At 34.3% G+C, this 18,026-nt stretch overlaps 1 protein-coding gene across 1 annotated transcript; it reads right to left on the reverse strand.

Moving 5' to 3' along the window:
* Nucleotides 1-127: 127 nt before the first annotated feature.
* On the reverse strand, nucleotides 128-17,424 carry LOC145741231 (uncharacterized). The gene is made up of 48 exons (XM_082558782.1): nucleotides 17,305-17,424; nucleotides 16,350-16,516; nucleotides 16,137-16,211; nucleotides 15,622-15,817; nucleotides 15,124-15,559; nucleotides 14,798-14,939; nucleotides 14,409-14,502; nucleotides 14,155-14,274; nucleotides 13,496-13,756; nucleotides 13,334-13,408; nucleotides 13,095-13,274; nucleotides 12,190-12,454; nucleotides 11,753-12,122; nucleotides 11,259-11,674; nucleotides 10,939-11,168; nucleotides 10,638-10,862; nucleotides 10,132-10,563; nucleotides 9,857-10,035; nucleotides 9,631-9,786; nucleotides 9,500-9,561; nucleotides 8,819-9,169; nucleotides 8,570-8,698; nucleotides 8,289-8,398; nucleotides 8,031-8,200; nucleotides 7,793-7,946; nucleotides 7,240-7,475; nucleotides 6,964-7,116; nucleotides 6,832-6,907; nucleotides 6,645-6,768; nucleotides 6,397-6,570; nucleotides 5,241-5,418; nucleotides 4,840-4,950; nucleotides 4,493-4,716; nucleotides 4,090-4,363; nucleotides 3,862-4,008; nucleotides 3,587-3,753; nucleotides 3,440-3,515; nucleotides 3,290-3,376; nucleotides 3,081-3,212; nucleotides 2,907-2,993; nucleotides 2,789-2,845; nucleotides 2,599-2,733; nucleotides 2,440-2,538; nucleotides 2,238-2,327; nucleotides 1,991-2,140; nucleotides 1,799-1,915; nucleotides 772-897; nucleotides 128-486 (listed from the first exon to the last, which is right to left on the reverse strand). The coding sequence occupies exons 2-48, from the start codon at nucleotides 16,491-16,493 to the stop codon at nucleotides 325-327; spliced, it is 8,154 nt and encodes a 2,717-aa protein (XP_082414908.1). The 5' UTR covers nucleotides 16,494-16,516; nucleotides 17,305-17,424; the 3' UTR covers nucleotides 128-324.
* Nucleotides 17,425-18,026: the final 602 nt, after the last annotated feature.

Raw genomic sequence — 18,026 nt, forward strand, 5'->3', positions numbered from 1 at the left:
TTTTGACAGAAATTAGAACAATTAACCAACCAATACCCAATTGTTGGGATTCGAACCCTAGACCTCATAGTGTGATGTATCTAATGAAAGCTGCACAAACTTTCTAATATTTTTACAAACATTTTGTTATAAATATTTATTTAAAAAATAAACTTTCAAAAGTTCTACAGATTGGTTACCATAACAACTCTACATACAATTTGTTACAAAATCTGCTTATGACATCATAACATACATATACACTGTTGATGACATCACAAACATGAACGTCATAGTCTGTGACGTCATAGTGTTAAGGCTTTAAGGAGCTAAAAAACAATGACATCACAATTGACTTATTTCCTCATTGTTGTGAATAGAATTGAGACAATTGATCGAATCGTTCAACAAAAACTCGAAAATTGTTTCGGTTAATTGCATCTTTACTGTGCGCTCATCCGCATCGTAATCTGTCCAATCAGGTTCCTCCTCTCGTAGTTCGTCGATCTTTTATGATGTCACAAACAATTAGTTTTAAGTAGCAATATAAGTAGCAATATAAAAAGCAAAGTCTTTACCGGCAGCGTGGTGTAGTGGTCAGAACACTTCCTACACTACATGAGGTCCTGGGTTCGATCCCCAGTGATCTGATGCTGTAGCGCCCCTGAGTAAGGTGCTATAAACGGTATTAACTCCTGCTGAGCCAGCACTTAATCAACAGCATAATTATTGGGCAATTATAATAATATCCCAAACTGGCAAAATCAACTTAAGAAAAAAAATGATAATCACCAAAATGAGGTCAACGAGATCCTTCTTCTTCATGGAACCCCATTTCATCGTTGATTTTGTTTCTCGTTTGCTCCCCGAGAAGTTGAATAACTTTGATATTTCCGCTCCAATTATTTCACCAAGTTCCTACAAAAATAATTATTGAAAAAAGTAAGTTCTATGAAACCACAAAAAGTGGATGACATCATAAAATGACTATGACATCACAAAATGACTATGACATCACAAAAAGTTTATGACATCACAAAATGACTATGACAACACAAAATGACTATGACATCACAAAATGTCAATGACATCACAAAATGACTATGACATCACAAATTGTCAATGACATCACAAAATGACTATGACAACACAAAATGACTATGACATCACAAAATGACTATGACAACACAAATTGTCAATGACATCACAAAATGACTATGACATCACAAAATGACTATGACATCACAAAATGTCAATGACATCACAAAATGACTATGACATCACAAATTGTCAATGACATCACAAAATGACTATGACAACACAAATTGTCAATGACATCAGAAAATGACTATGACATCACAAAATGACTATGACATCACAAAATGACTATGACATCACAAAATGACTATGACAACACAAAATGACTATGACATCACAAATTGTCAATGACATCACAAAATGACTATGACAACACAAAATGACTATGACATCAAAAAATGACTATGACAACACAAAATGACTATGACATCACAAAATGACTATGACATCACAAAATGAGTATGACAACACAAATTGTCAATGACATCACAAAATGACTATGACATCACAAAATGACTATGACAACACAAAATTACTATGACATCACAAAATGACTATGACAACACAAATTGTTAATGACATTACAAAATGACTATGACATCACAAAATGACTATGACAACACAAAATGACTATGACAACACAAAATGACTATGACATCACAAAATGACTATGACAACACAAATGACCATGACATCACCAAATGACTATGACATCACAAACCTGTTTGTTCCTAGGAATGGAGCGAGAGAAACTTGGTCTTCTTCTTCGTTTGACTTTCGACCAAATTTCTTCGTGCAAATATTCTCTCCCGTAAATCTCCCGCGTCAAACCACAAACCTTGAAACAAAATATTGATTGGAAACACTGAAACAAGTTGAAGAACTTTTTGGAAACACTGAAATTTTAACAAACCAGCTCAAATAAACTTTTCTTGAATATTTCCTGCGAGTTTTGTGCTGATTCAGGCTGATCGGAGTCTACCTCAGCGTTTCCAACAAAACTTTCAGGAATTTCAACATCGTCAAGGCAACCGTTCACATAAGAGTCATAACAATGACCCACCTATGATGTCATAGTTGTTTTTTATATTTATAGAAAAAGGTCTTTTTATAACATCATAAAAGTTATAGAAAGTGGGTTATGACATCATAATACTTACAGCAACATCAACAAGTTGTAAGATATCATTAGGAAGATGTGGAACTGCAAACTTTAGGATCTGGGGTTCGAATCTCACCACATCCTGGTCCTAAACATATTTTATTTTAAATTAAAAAGTTGAAAATACATTTTTAACAAAACAAGTTAATTATAAGGATTAATTAAAAAAATTATTTTTGCTTTTATGACATCATACACACCTCATTGTTCCAAGCCTCTGTAGTGACCCCTGGTGGTGAATCTGTTTGTTTCTTGAAACTCGAAAGTCCGAAGTCATCGTCGAACCATTCTTCCTCATCCTTGGAGTTGGAAAAATTAATTAAAAAATAATAATTAATAAAATTAAATAATTACTTTACCTGGCTTGAGCCACCAAAAATTGGTGACACAGGTCGTGCCACAACTGGTTCACGATCCTCACTCAGTGTAGGTTTGGGCACATTTCTGTCACGTTTTTCGTGCAAAATACTTTCAACCTCGTCAGCAATATCAACCTGGTAATTAACATCGTTAACTAATTAATTAAAATTATTTTAATTAAAATTTTACTTTTTCTTTGTTTTCTTCGTTCACTTTTGAAGCTCGTTGTTTTCGAATTTCCAAAACCTTAAAAAAATATTAAAATTAAAAAATAATAAAGATATCTGGGTTAATGTTAATTAATTACTTGATTAATTGTTTCGTTTAAAATCTCGTTTGTAAAATCCTCCAATAAAACTTCACGGTTCGTTGGTTTATCATCAACCGCTACATCCTAATTAAAAATTTTAGTTAATTAACAAATTAGCTTTTCTTTTAAAATCTTTTTTGTAAAATTAAATATTTAATTTTAATTTTTTACCACTTTATCGCCCTCTAGCGGTGAAGTTAAAAGTTGAAGAATTCCCTTAGCTGCTGACGACAACTTTGGTTCGTTCCGGTTCGATAATTTTGTGCGTTTGCTGTCATCTTGTGGTGGAATATTTTCTTCATCCTAATATTTTTAATTTTGTTAAAAACAAAAATTAATTTGAAAAGTTAATAAAAAACTAAAAAAAAAATGATTCAAACTTTTTGTTTCCTTCGTCTTGTTTCATCTTGTTGGCGCAACCTAGTGGACGAACTATCGCGAGTCGTTAATGCCGTGTTCATTGAATCCTAAAAGAAATCGACAATTTAGTTTTTGTCACAAGTTTACTTTGATAAATTCTAGTTTTTAACCTGAAGTAAAGATCTCAAAAGTTGGTCGCTTAATTTGTTCGTTATTTGTTGGTTGTTCGCTTTATCTTCAGTTTTACTGCAAAACAATAAGTTCATTGTTACCATTGTTACCTACAATGGGATAAACAATGAAAACCAGAAACTTACCTTGATTTGACTTGTTCGTCGTGGTGGGGTAAAGTGGGGACACTTGGGGGGGTCTTATCCATTATTGAGGAGGTTGGGGTTTGGGGAGCTGAGGGAGTCGGGGTTCTGGAAGGTGATGCTACTGGAGTGATGTCATCATCGTCATGGAGACTGATTTTATCCTCAATCTAAAAAAAACAATTTTTTTATTATATAGCAAGGTAGTAACCAAATTTATGACAATTTAATTTAATTAAGTTTTTATTAATTATTTGATTAAGTAATTAATTACAAACCTCGTTAGCTTGTAGATCCAGCAAAGCAATCGAACTCTCGCTGGAATGTTGGTCGACATCGCTCAAATGTTCGCTTACTTCTTCCTCTGTTGTCACCGAGGAAAAGTCGTCACTGTAGCTGCTAGGTGGCGTTGTTGGGCTGTATTCCTACAAAATTTAAAGCGTTATTTGTTATTACATAATACTTTGTAAATTAGAACTAATTATACAAAATTAGTCTTGTTTTACTTTTTTCTGAGTAGTTTCCTTCTTGGTGGGTTCTACTTTAACTTTTTGGGGCACAACTTTTAGGGAATTCCCCAAATTAGGAAGGGGTTTAATGTCAAGCTTGTTGGGGCGGTCAGGGGTCTTCAAAGGGGTAAGGAAGGCTTTTGACCCATTTGGGGGTGAGATATCCTCTTTTTTGTGGGGGGTGAGGAAGGCTCTTGACCCATTGGGGGGTGAAGTATCGTCGGGTGAGTTTTGTTGTTGTTCATCGTCGAAACTTAACGAACGGCTTGACCTTAAAAACAATTTGGCAACACTGTAAAATTAATCACAAACATTATATTTGATTTAAATATATATTTGAATGGCAACCCTGGTTATTTTATTTTGGAAACAATATAAAAAATTAATTGGCAACACTGACCTTCCACTGCTCTCGGAGTCAGAACGATGTTTCCTCATCAAGGTCGTGACCTTCGACCCTGCCCTCGGAGATTGGTCAGGTGAAACAGAAGCTCTAAAAGGTCGTGCTTGATCGTTCTTGCGTGGCGATCGTATTTGAGGTTTGGCCATCGAGTGTTGGATCGGAACATTTTCGAGCTCGGAGTTAAGTTCTTGTTGAGTTTTGCGAATAAAAAGATCGTATGCCTGAAATAAAATACTAATTAAGAAATATTAATTAAAAAATACTAATTAAAAAATATTAATTGAATTAATAAGTTGTTTTACTAATTATCCATTTATTAAAACAATTTATCAAGAATCTTTCACCTCAATTTGACTTTTCAAGCTGGCTTCTTGCGCCCTCAAGTGTTCCTTTTGCTTCTTTTTTTGTTGTTTTTTTAATCGATCTGCCACCAGTCGTCTCCTCTTTAATTCCTCCTAAAATTAAAACTTGTTGTTAATTGGTGAAAAAATCACAATATTATTGTTTTAAACCTAAACAATCCTGAAAACGTAAAAGTGGGCAAAAAAGTGATATTCTGGTATTTAAAAAGACCACAAATAACCATAAAATATGAAAGCAGGTTAACTTTGACCAGTTGTATATGACCCCAAGTAACCTTTAACCTATCGTGATCAATGACCCATATTAGATACCCACGGGTAACCTTTAACCCATGGTCAATGAACCCCAAACAACCTTTGACCCATACAAGTTGACCTCTTACCGTGAGAGCGTGAACTCTGCACTCAACGTCACTCTGCTCGGTCTCAGATTGAGTTTGAGAGAACGACTCGTCCGACCAACTCTCTTCCCTTGCTTGTTTCGCTCCAACGACTTTCGTCGCCGGCACTTTACTCAACAGTGGAGTTGTCTGACTCGGACTCGATGATGCAGAACTCGGCCTAAAAGTTAAAATCATTTTCACTCAAGTTTTAACTTTTTGAACTCAACTCAAGTTTTTAAATTTTTTTCACATTTTTACCGAATTCTTTGATATTTTCCACAACAGCAACAAAGTGGCCAAAACCTCGGCATTTTCAACTAATTAACAAAACTAATTAATAAACTTTAATTAACTTCATAATACAACAACTTTACTTCTATTCTTTTATTTCAAAATTTAAGTTTTAAAAAGCTAAACTGAATATCTCATGTACTGAGTAGATGTTATTATAACATGAAGTTATATATGTATATGTGTGTGGGTACAGGATATGAAAGATGTCTCTAGAGATTTAATGCAACTTATATTTAACAACAATATACTTTGTATCTTTAATGCTAACAACTTCTTTAATAAATTTATTATCTAACTACATTTTAACACTTTGTAAAAAAAATTTTTTTGTAAAATACAAACAAAAAATCTGTATTTGTAATAATTTAAACTTGATTTTATCTTTTAAACTGGTCTAATAAAACCCTTGAACATTAAGTGAATAAATATATTCTTAACAAACTACTTGTAACACCAAAATAATATTAAAGACAGCTATAATGTGTTTAACAGTTTCACTACTTTAAAATACCCATTAGCAATTAATTAGGACCATACAGGCCACACATTATTTAACTTAACAAACTTACAATTTTAACTACACCAAATATGAACCAGCTTTAAAGTCTTTAAACACAGGAATTTTAAGCAATATTTATGTTTTTAAACAATATTTACAAACTTATAATTTCTATTATAACTTGGTTATTTGGCTTTTTTTTAAATATTGCTCAAATTTCAAGCTGGAAATGCTACAAAATTGCCAGACTTGGAGACCAAACTTTATTATTCAGAGTTAATCTTAGAACATAAACAATTTTGTAACATCAATTTTTATTGGTTTGCTTGAAAAAAGGTTAAAACAAAAACAAATTTCACTTACTTTACTTTAGTGTTTTCCTTTTTTGTTACAACTTCTGTTTTACTTTTGTTCTGAACATCTAATTTATTTTTGGCAACACTGGGTTCCTGTTTATTTTTGGCAACACTGTTCTCAGACTCAAAAGATTGTGAGTAATCCTCAACTGTTGTCGCTTCACTCGAAACATCCTGAGATCTGAGAAAACATTTTCAAAGATAAAAAAAATTAAAACTATTTTTATTTAAAAGTTTTAAAAATTTTAAACGAACTTTTTTTCTTGCGTTTCTGTTCCTGTTCGCTCATGTGTGGCCTTGTTCGAGGTTGAGCGATCATGCATGACAATCTCCTCAACAATTGAACTCTCCGAGGTCGAACCAAGGTCAACTTTATCCTCTGTAAGAACAAATTTAAGGTGTAAGAACACAATCAAACACAAATATAATTTTAAATAAAAACCTTTTGATTTAGTTTCTGGTTTTGTTTCTTTGGACTTCCCCCAAACTGATAACGCTTGCTTTTCCATGTCAACAACCTGGGAGTAAAATTTTAATGATAATTTTGTCCAAATTAAAATGAGATTGTTTTCACCTTTTTCTCGTCTTCATCGAGCTTTCTCTTCCACTCGAGAAGCCTCACGACCTCCTTTTTCCTTTTAAGCAAAACTTTTTCTCTTATTGTGAGTCTACGGTCGTCCAAGCATGAAGTGTATTTCTTCAACTTCTTCATCAAACGCGACGTTTGCTGTTATGATGTCATAATAAAAAATAGTGATCTCATAAAAAAATTGGTGATGTCATAATAAAAAATAGTGATGTCATAATAAAATTGGTGATGTTATATTAAAAATAGTGATGTCATAGTTACCATGGAATTGTTAAGATCAACATCAGATTGAACCTCGCTTAAATCGTTATCATCAGAGGGGATTTCCCTTGGAATGGGGGTCGATGACACGGGTGTGATGTCATCAGTCTTCTGATCCTCCCCGGTCGAGATCTTCAACTTTTCCTTGATCTGTTTGGTGGATTTCACCATCCTGTTAATGTCTTCTTGTTGCTGGAGAATCAGGTCACGACCCTGACTCGCTGCCCTGTTCGCAGCTGGAGAAAAACATTCAGGTAAAAATATTAATAAGGATAGGGTATAGTTAGAACACTTGGCTTCACTACATGAGGTCCTGGGTTCGATTCCCACTGCGCTCATGCTGTAGCACTCTTGAGTAAGGCGTTATAAACGGTATAAACTTCTGCTGAGTCAGCACTTAATCAGCAGCGTAATTATCGTGCAATTATAATCTATAATATCCCAAACTGCCACAAGAAACTCGAGACTGGGTCAGGGTAACTGATGTTACTCTATGTTTAGATTGTAAAGTTGACCTTTCCACAATAGGAATACATATATATACAAAAAAAACCTTGCAGTTTCTTGATCTCGTCGGTCTCAACTTGAAGACGGAGCAAGATTGCTCGCTTTTTCTTCTTGATTGGTGGCATTTTGTCGTCATCACCCTTGTTCCGGATCTGCCTTTTTTGTTGCTCCAACCAGGCCAGTTCAACTTGGGTTTTCTCCTACAATGAGCAACAATGTAAAAACCATGCAAATCACCAACAATGTAAAAACCATGCAAATCACCAACAATGTGACTTTTGTACCTTGATCGCCTTCTCCCGTAGCTTAAGCATAGCAGCCTGATGCTTGGACCTCAGTTCCTGCTCGATCATATAATGCTGCACGGTGGCGCTCATGAACTTGCTGAAACTTCCCATGTCGTCTCCGAAGATGGAGGTTCCGATCATCGACTCATCCAACACCGGGAGGCGACCTTCACAACAATGGGTAACAATGTAAACAATAAGGTAACATTAACAATGGAAATAACAATGGGTAACAATATAAACAACAATGCTTACTTTTAGTGTGGGGCGTGGCCTCATCTGATGACATGGAGACGTCTGATTGGTTGAGAAGTGGGTGGGGCAAGTTGGGGGTGGATGACAAAGAGGTCTTGTGACGTTGGTGTCTAAAGATTATGATGTCATAATAAAACTTTAACAATATTAAATATTAATTTTAAAATAATGACGTTACTTATTTTGTAATTTGTTTAATTAATTTATTTGCACTAATTAGTTATTAAGTTTGGTAATAATGACTAAACCAACACAGAGGGTAGTTATGACATCACAATCACCTTCTATGACTCTCAGAAGGAACAATGGCGCGACGAGAAATCTCAGCGATCTCATCCTCCGTTAAACTTTCATCAAAGTTGGCCGAGACTTCGTCGCTCGTGTTCTCATTTATCTCCTCACTGATCGAACTAAAAGTTACAGGAAAAATTATGGAATATATTTACCCAATAATTAAACTGCTGATTTGCAAGTTATAACGCCCTTCTTAAAGAAACTAACTTGATAAAAGGAATTAATTAAAAACCAACCGATCAGTGTCGTCCTTCTTCACAATTTCCTCCGGAATACTTTCCTCCGAAACCCGAACAGAAGTTGTGCTGTGTTCAGACACTATCGACGGTGGTGTGCCGGGGGATGGCTTGTAACTATGTTGTGACATACCAGGAGTAGAGTTGTATCCTAATTGTTTTACACCAGAAGCAGGGTTGTAACCTAATTGTGACACAGTTGGAGATGTCTTATCAAACTTAACACTGGACTTATAACTAGCATGTAACTTCGCGGAGGAAGGCTTGTAACCACTATTAGAGGAAGGCTTATAACCGTCATTGTAACTTTCAAATGTGTTACTACTGTAAGTGTTTTGTGGGGAAGTGCTTCTAAAAAGTAAAAATAACAAAAAGTTTTTTTTATTTGTTATTTTTTTATTTTCTGAAGAGAAAGGTCGAATGCACGACCTAAGGATAAAGTAACATTCGTTATCCCAACCCAGTCTTGATTTGACTTATTATTGATTTATAATTGCCCGATAATTATGCTGCTGATCAGGTACTGGCTTAACAGAAGTATATACCATCTATAGCGCCTTACTCAAGGGTGCTACAGCATGAGAGCAGTGGGAATTGAACCCGGGACCTCAAGTAATGTAGCAAGTGTTCTGACCACTACACCGCACTGCTGGTATTAAACAAAATTAAATGTTATCTAACCTGGTTGATTGAGTTGTTATTGTTTTGCTGGAATCTGTTGAATAATCTTGATATTTTGAGTCCTGTAGAAAAGTAAAATTTAATAAAACACTGAAAATCCAAATCAAAATTTAAACAAATTTTGTCTTTACCTTTTCCTTGTGTTTTATATTCAGTTCACGATCTTTAACTTTAAGTTCGCGATCTTTTACTTCAAGGTCATGAACTTTACGGTTGACCTCTAAAGCGTCCTCTTTAGCTTTCAAGGTTAAACGTTCCATTTCTATTTCGTGTTGAAGTTGGCGCGACTTAAAAAAAATTAAATTTAAAAAAAATATTTTTTAAATTAAAAATTTTTTAACCTAAAAAAATACAAACCTGTAATATTTGAGCGAGTGAGACTGTTTCCTGTTGTGCCAGTGCCACAGACTGCGTGGCTTCTGTGCCACAGAGTTGTTTGATTGTGTCACCAATCGTTTCATATCGATTTAACTCTAGCGCCATCTGGTGTTCAAGAACAGCCGGAGAAAACCGCAATCCAGTTGCTGGGGAGGGAGCTTCAGAAAAATATTTATTTAAATTCTTAAACAAAATTAATTTTATATCGAAGAAGTTTTTTAATTTTGTTTAAAAAGATAAAAAATTATACTGACCACTAGGTGGGAAAAGAGGGTCATCCTCGGCCAAACTTTCCTCTTTATCCTCAATTAAATTTATCCTGGGTCCGAGAGATTGCGACCAAGTTATCAAACCTCTTGGGTCATCGCTAGGTTCAGCAGAGGTCATGACCTTTGAAGTAGGGATCATGACCTTTGTGGTGTTCATGGTATTTGTATCAAATGGTGCGACCTTCTCATCAGAGGTCATAACTCTAGGGGTCAAACGAGGAGACACAATTTTTGAACTTGAGTTAGTAACCTTTGAACTTGAGGTCGATGAACTTGAATTAAAGGAATCAAGATTGTAGTCATGTGACTTATCGTCATGGGAACTCGTTGGTAAATTGAGTTTATAATCGGGCAAACTGACTGGTTCTTGGTGCGATGTGATTGGCTGATTTAAATCAGGTTGCCGTGGCGATACATCTAAAACACAATTAAATATTAAAGCTACAAAAGTGAGGATAAAGTTTTGACCCTGAAACTTTAATTTTGCTGACCTTGTGGTTTATGTTTCAGTGTTTCCAGATAATTTCTCGTGAAGACGTTGACAACGCTGTATTTGTCTCCGTTGCTGCGTTGCCATGGAGGTTTGCTCAGTTCTTTGTTGCTATTGTGATCCTTGTTGCTATGCTGATCTTTGTTGCTATGCTGATCTTTGTTGCTATAGTGATCTTGGTTGTCAAGACGACGTGCTTGACTACCTCGTAGTCTTTCACTCAAACCTAAAAACAAAAAATTGTTTAACAAAAATATTTTAAAAATGTCAAATTTTACGAAGATATTTGAAACAAGTTTTACCCAAATAATTTTGATCTCTTTCCTCCATTTTCCATCTTCCTCCGTCAGGTTTATCCTCACCGTAAACTTTATCCTCAGCACAAAATTCTCGGCTTTTCAGTTCCTCCAAAATTTCCGTCACTGACCTTGGCTCAAAGTCAGATTGTTCCGACTCAGATGGAAGGTCACTTGAAGGTCGTGGGTTTTTTAAAGTCCGACCACTCGGCAATTCCCATGTTTCCAAAGCATTTCTAAGAATTACAAATTTTTAATTAAAATATTAACTTTTAATTAAAATACTTAAAAGTCAAATTTTAAACAAATTCAAAAAATCAACCAACCTGACATTTTGACCTTGGTAAGCAGCTTGAATCTTGGATGCAGATTCCGTTTTGGTTCGAGTTTCCTCCGAATATTTTGCATGCTCTTCTAAGTTCGTGACCCCTGGTAATGAAAGGTCATTGACCTCTGATTCCATGTACAAGGATTCATTAACCCTTGACCCTATTTGTAATGGTTCACTGGATCCTAACCCCATGTATGAAGGTTCATTGAACCTTGGCGACCTTGTGACCCCGGAAAACCTTGGGTCATTTTGCTCAGGTGACCCTGTGACGCCTGAATACTCCCTCGGTGACCGAAAGTTACGCCCAGGTGACCTTGATGAAAATCGGAAATCATTGGAGCGAAACAAGTTGTCACTGTGATGTAATAATGGTTGTTCTAATAATCTCCGAGATTCTAATGCAATTCTTTCCTAAAAAAAATTAACAAATTTTAAAAATTTATTTCAAAAAATTGTTTAAAAAATAATTTTAAATAAAAAAATCAAAACCTGCAGCGCTTCCGAGTTTGCTTTCAAAGCTGCAATCCTGGAAGATTTATCAGCATCTAACTTAAATTGTGGGGAAACCCTAGGACTGTTCAAATTGAAGTTACTGGAAGCCCTGGGTGAGGAGTTTAATTCATCGATCGTTAAATCTCGATCGTTTTTTGCAGCATCATCATTTTCCCGAAGTGACTCAGCATTAACCGACTCACCCCGAGACTCTTCGTTTTTTGCTGAATCATCCTCGTTAAGATATTTGTCGAGTTTCAACATAAATTGTGACACTCTGGTGCCATCGTGTGTTGGTTTGATTAGTTTTTCAAGGTCGTTATAACGTTCAAGTTTGTTCATAAATTTTGCAATTCTTCCCTCAGCTCTGCAGAAAAATAAAAATAAAAACAAAGTTTAATAAATTAAATAACAACCTAAAACTTTATCCTCACCTTAGCTCTTTATCAGCCTCTAGTGGTGGTTTGGTGAAAGTATCGTGTTGAGATTTCTTGTTTTTTGTTGAATTCGACAAAGTTTTGACACGTTGATCTTTCTGTCGTTGATCGAGATCGTTTAGTTGTTGCATGCGACGTTGATTGGCTTGTTGTTCAACATCTTTTTGTTGATCCTGTTTCCTCTTGCGCTCAGCTTTCTGTTTCAACATGAACTCCTGGATCTTGGTTTGATCGTAATGACGAACTTTTGCTATCACTGGTTCTGTAATTGAGTGAAATGTTTGATTTTAAACCAGATGCACCCAAGTTGTTTAACGAACAAGAAAAAGAATTCTTTAACGCAATCTAGCTCTAAATTTTTTTTAGAAATTAAAAGCCATTTTCAGAGGAGGAGTTGTGCTAAAATGATGTCAAAAAAAGGGTCTTATTGCTGTTAAAGCAGTGTTTTCAAGAATATAAATTTAGTCCATAGGTAAGTTTGATAAATGGTTTGAATAATATTTTAGACAGTCATTTGCAAAAATATAATTTAAAATTTAAAGTTTTTTTTTATATATATATTTATCCTCAATGTTGAAAGGTCAACTTCACGACCTAAACATAAGAGTAATATCAGTTACTCCGACCCAGTCTCGAGTTGCCTGTGGCAGTTTGGGATATTATAGAAACTATAATTGCTCGATAATTAAGCTGCTGATTAAGTGTTGGCTTAGCAGAAGTTTATACTGATTTATAGTGTCTTACTCAAGGGCGCAACAACTTGAAATCACTGGGGATTGAACCCATGACCTTTTGTGGTGTAGCGAGTGTTGTTACTACTACACCACTCTGCCGGAATTACCAACTTAATTAACCTGATTTAAAAACACAAAAAAGGTTTTGTTTTAAAACTACAACCCCACCTGGTGGAGGTTTAAATCGTTCCAAATTTATTTTCTTTTGTTTTTTTCCTTTTGGGGTCACGACCTTAGATGGAGTCTTCACAGTAACCCTTGGGGTTGTAACCTCTGACCCCTCATCATCAGAGGACGAGCCAAGGTGAAGGTCGTTTAGGATGCCTTTGACAGCGGACGATAAGTTTGCTAAAAAAAATTTTTGAATTTTAAAAACTTTTAATAAATATAATTTAAAAAGTATTTACCATTTTCCAGTTTATCCTCAACAGTATTGTCATTTTCGTTTTTCGATTTTTCAGTTTCAGAGTTTTCATTTATTTCTGATGAAAAATTAAAAAAATTTTTACAATAAAAGTTATTTTTAATAAAAACAAATTTAGAAAAATTTAATCTCAATATTTAAAAACCATTTGGAAATGTGTCTTTATCATCTTTTGCAGAAGTTTGTGGTAATTCCTTCTCTGCTTCTGCAGTATTTTGTGGTAAATCTTTCCCTAATTTTGCAGAAGTTTGTGGTAATTTAGAAGGAGGGCTGTGAACTTTCCGTGGTGACCTTGACCTTGCTTGTTTTGAGGGGGGTCCATTCGCTTTTAACGCAGGGTGGTCCCTCCAAGAGAAGGGGGTGATAATCAATTTTTTGTGCTCAGGGTTGTCAGATTGAATTTTAACTAAAATAATTAAAAACTTTTTATATTAGAGAGTTTCGCAATTTTGTAAGTGATATAGCACGTTAGTATGGTTGACACTGAATCACAAAATGGTTTTAAAACTTTTAAAAAATGTCTGTGGTACTTACAATTTAATTTTCAAAAATACTGAAAAATCATTTACATTAAAACCAAGGTTACCATATTTTTCGTGTGACGTAGAAAGTACTAACTAGCATAGTGAATGTATACAAGCTAGTACTTTCTACGTCATCACAAACAGGGCTTCCCTTTTTTTAATTAAATTAAAGTTGTATAACTTGAAGATTAGGTAAAATTATTTAAAGTTAAAATAATTTTTGTGTTCAGTGACACTAACTATAAAAATAGCGCCAATATTTTGAAGATTTTAAACTCACCAATTTTTCTCACTGGCTTGGGCTTGGAATTACTTTTTTGTCCTCTTTTTTTGTTCGAAATAACCTTTCCACCACTAGAGTGAGCCTCTTTTTGTTCATGTTTAAACAACTTTGTGGCAACTAAAAAAATTTAATTTACAAAAAAATCACGGAACTAAAGTGAAAAAGCTTTAAAGTAATTGAGTAGAACTTGATTTCCACCACCTTTTGCAAGTAATTGAAGAACAACAAAGTAAAATTATGACATCACAAACCTCTTTTAGTTTGCAGTTGTTTAAAGTTGGTTCCATCTTCCTTCCATACCTTTCCATCCGGTGTTTTTAACCTGGTTTCTACTGCACTAAAACCCTGAAAAGAAACAATTTATTATTTATTCGAAAACTGTGGACTCGAACTTGAATTATTGCAATATTAAAGCTTCCAAAAATGGTAAAAATTTAACTTTTAAAAAATCAAATAACTGAACTTATAATTGAAATATCATTTATTTAAAAATCCTGGACTTTTAAAACTAAAATCGTTATAATTTTTATTTTATGTGTTTAACAATTATTAAAAAAATAAGTCTCAAGTTTAATTCCCATTCCTTACAAAAAAGATAAAAATTAAAAAAATAAAAACTTTAAATTATTGTCCAACTAACTTTGTATTTCGGGGCAGCTGGTCCTGCTGCAATTTTTCTCACTAGAGGGCGATCTGGTTCAGCGATCACTGATGATGTCACAATAGGAGTGTCCTCATCATAACGTCGATGTGCCGTGTAATCACTCATGCTTGAAGGTGACCTTGTAAAAATTTATTGAAATTATCTGACTTCAGCAAGCTTAAATTTTTATAAAAACTGAAAATTTTGTCTGAATTCGAAACACAATAAAAGTTGATTTAAAGTTGTTCATTGTTAAAATTTTAACAAAAGCTTAAACCAACAACTTAACCTTTTTCTTGTAATAAAAACTTTCAAATTTTCACCTGTTTTCTTTTTGTTTCTTGATTTTTTCTTTTAATTTTGCGAGTGCTTCTGAATTTCCTTCCAACTTTTTCTTCTGCTTTGTGACGTCATAACGCATGTGCGGTGGACTGCGACCAACCAATGATGAATAAGAATGGTTTACAACAACATTTGCAACTCCAGCTGACCTTAGGTCACGACCTTGGGGCCTTAAAGGTTGGGGTTCAAAAGTTACATCCAAGTTTAAGTTTCGAGTCTCAGCTGGTTTGTCTTTTGGACTCAACCCAACTTCAGTGAAATTTTCAGTGAATGGTTTCGGAAGGGAATCTCCCCACTGGGGCTCCCCCTTGTACGACACCCTCAGCGCATCATAATCGACTTTCTTATGATCTCGAGCAGAAAAACTTCCACCGAAATCGTTGTTGATCGTTGACATTGATCGATCGTCATAGTAACCTGAAGATAAAAAAGTTTAAGACAAGGAAACAAAAAATTTTTATTTTTAAAAGAATATATACCTAAATATTTTGTTGGATCGTGTTTCTCATGATAAGAAACGATTGGTTCCCTAAACCCGACCCTCGGACTTCGAGTTTGACCTTCTGTTGACCTTTGGTGACCTCCAGTTAACCGTTGATGACCTCCACTTGACCTTTGATGAGTTCCAGTTGACCTTAATGATGAGGAAAGGACGCCCGTTCGAGGATTTCGGATCTGTTTAAAACATTTCAAAATTAAACATTTTTTAAACTTTATACTGGTATTAAAATAAAACATTTAAATACTAAAAACATTTAGGATCACTTCTACGTTAACTTTCTTCAAAAAGTTAAAAATTATAAAGTACAAGAAAGAATTAGCAAGAATAGAAAATCAATAAAAAAATCAGCGTTGACCGTAAAGTAGAAGAGAGAATTGGACATGAAGTACAAAAAAAAATTGTAAGGGCCGTCATTTAATAGTCCAGTTTAAATTTATTATTGAAAAATCATTTATTTTAAATGTTGAAATTGAGGCAAAACCAACAACTCACCATCAAAGTTTCCCCAAATGGAACGTCGTTCATCGGAACATTTGATTCTTCCAGCCTTCGATCAATTTTCTGAAGCTGCAAAATAAAAAAACAAATCATAACTTTCTTTACAGAATGATTAAAAGCCAAATGATTAAATAAATGTGAAATAACAAAAAGTGAAAGAGTTATTGTGATAACTAAGTGCAACTTTTTATTTTCATATTAACTTACTACTGCTTTTGCCCCATTCACTTTATCCCATACCGAGTTTAAACCATCAGCCAACTCACGATTTGCTCCAGTGACCTCATAATCAGTGATGCGAGAATGACCCAAGGTCGGGTCGATGACCTTGTGTCGTATTCCACTGGCCATGTTGTCAGCAAATTATTTCTTAACTAAAATTTTTAACAAGAATTTAAATCGCGATTCAGATTGCCTTTATTTAGTTCGATAACCCCAGTTTGGAAAGAAGGACAGTTTTCAACGAGATCTCGCGCGTGCAAGCATAAAAAATGATGTGACCGCATGTGCTAATACTTTTCGTTCACATTTTTAGTGATTTACTTTAATTTGGCTTAAATATGCCACCACAAAGCGCCAGTATTGCACGTGTACATTTTTTTTCTAAACCAGGCGCGCAAAACGTTATTTTCAGGTGTAAACTTTTTTACTGAAAAAAATCTCGTGCTTGCACGCTGTCCTACTTTCCAGACTGGCCATAACCAAGATTTTAACAAACTAAGTGATGTTAAATTAGCTGAAGCATCAAAATCATAAACAACCCATTTAATAAAACCAATTTGGTTGCTTGTTAACCTAGTTAACCCAAACTGCTTCATGCTGCTGTGCTTATGTCTGTATGTGCTATGGCGCTGTTTTGTAGTAAGAATTGAAGTCTCAGTCTGTCAGTGAGTAGACAACAAACTGACGGTCTAACTGCTAACTGTCATTAATAATCAACAATATCCCAAACTGACAGAAGCAACTTGAAATTAAGTCGGGGTAACAATTGTTACCTTATGTTTAGGCCGTGTGGTCAACCTTCCCACATCGAGGATAAATATATAAAGTTCAAAAGTTACTTTAAAATATTTGTCAAGATACTGAGATAACTAAATTGAATCAGAAAAGTCGCTCAACTAACCCCACGCGTTGTTTATCTTAAACTTAATTAAATGCTTACCTGTAAACTTAATTGCAATTCTATTTAAACCAACATTAGTAGATCCTGTTTAACAAATTAATTTGCAAATTTGAAAACAAAATTTTTAAATTTTTTAACGAAAATCGTTTTCAGTTAACCTTTAACCCTGTCCGCTTCAGTAAGCACAAATACAATTTAATATTTTTAACAACAACAACGTTTATCCTCAATTTTATAATATACTAAAATAGTTCAAAATATAAACAAATTATTTTAATTAAAAATTCTGTAATTTGTTTTTTTAATTTAAATAAAATATGTAACTTAATTTTTTAATAAAATTTTAATCAAACAAAAAAATTATTAAAAAAAAATACTAAAATTTTATTTATAAACAAAAATTAAAAAACCGGCAGCGTGGTGTAATGGTAAGAACACTTGCTACACCGCACATGAGGTCGTGGGTTTAATCCTTACTGCTTCCATGCTGTAGCGTCCCTCAGTAAGGCGCTATAAACGATACGAACTCCTGCTGAGTCAGCACTTAATCAGCAGCTTAAATATCGGGCAATTATAATCTATAATATCCCAAACTGCCACAGGCAACTCGAGACTGGGTCAGAGTAACTGATGTTACTCTATGTTTAAGTCGCGCATTCGACTTTCCCACATCGAAGATATATATAAAAAAAAATGATTAACGAACAATTTTAATAATAAAAAGTGTTTTGAATAAACGTTAATTCTTTACTAGAATTAAA

This window comes from Corella eumyota, chromosome 2 (genome assembly GCF_963082875.1).
Source record: "Corella eumyota chromosome 2, kaCorEumy4.1, whole genome shotgun sequence".
NCBI classification, from domain to species: domain Eukaryota; kingdom Metazoa; phylum Chordata; class Ascidiacea; order Phlebobranchia; family Corellidae; genus Corella; species Corella eumyota.

What these genes read in the sequence shown, in the direction of transcription:
- LOC145741231 (XM_082558782.1), bottom strand. Translation starts at nt 16,493, where the DNA reads ATGGCCAGTGGAATACGACACAAGGTCATCGACCCGACCTTGGGTCAT. An exon ending in CACTCGCTCAAATATTACAG is followed by an intron (nt 9,787 to 9,856) that starts GTTTGTATTTTT and finishes ATTTTTTTTAAG; the next exon opens with TCGCGCCAACTTCAACACGA. An exon ending in AGGAAACTACTCAGAAAAAA is followed by an intron (nt 4,009 to 4,089) that starts GTAAAACAAGAC and finishes TAAATTTTGTAG; the next exon opens with GAATACAGCCCAACAACGCC.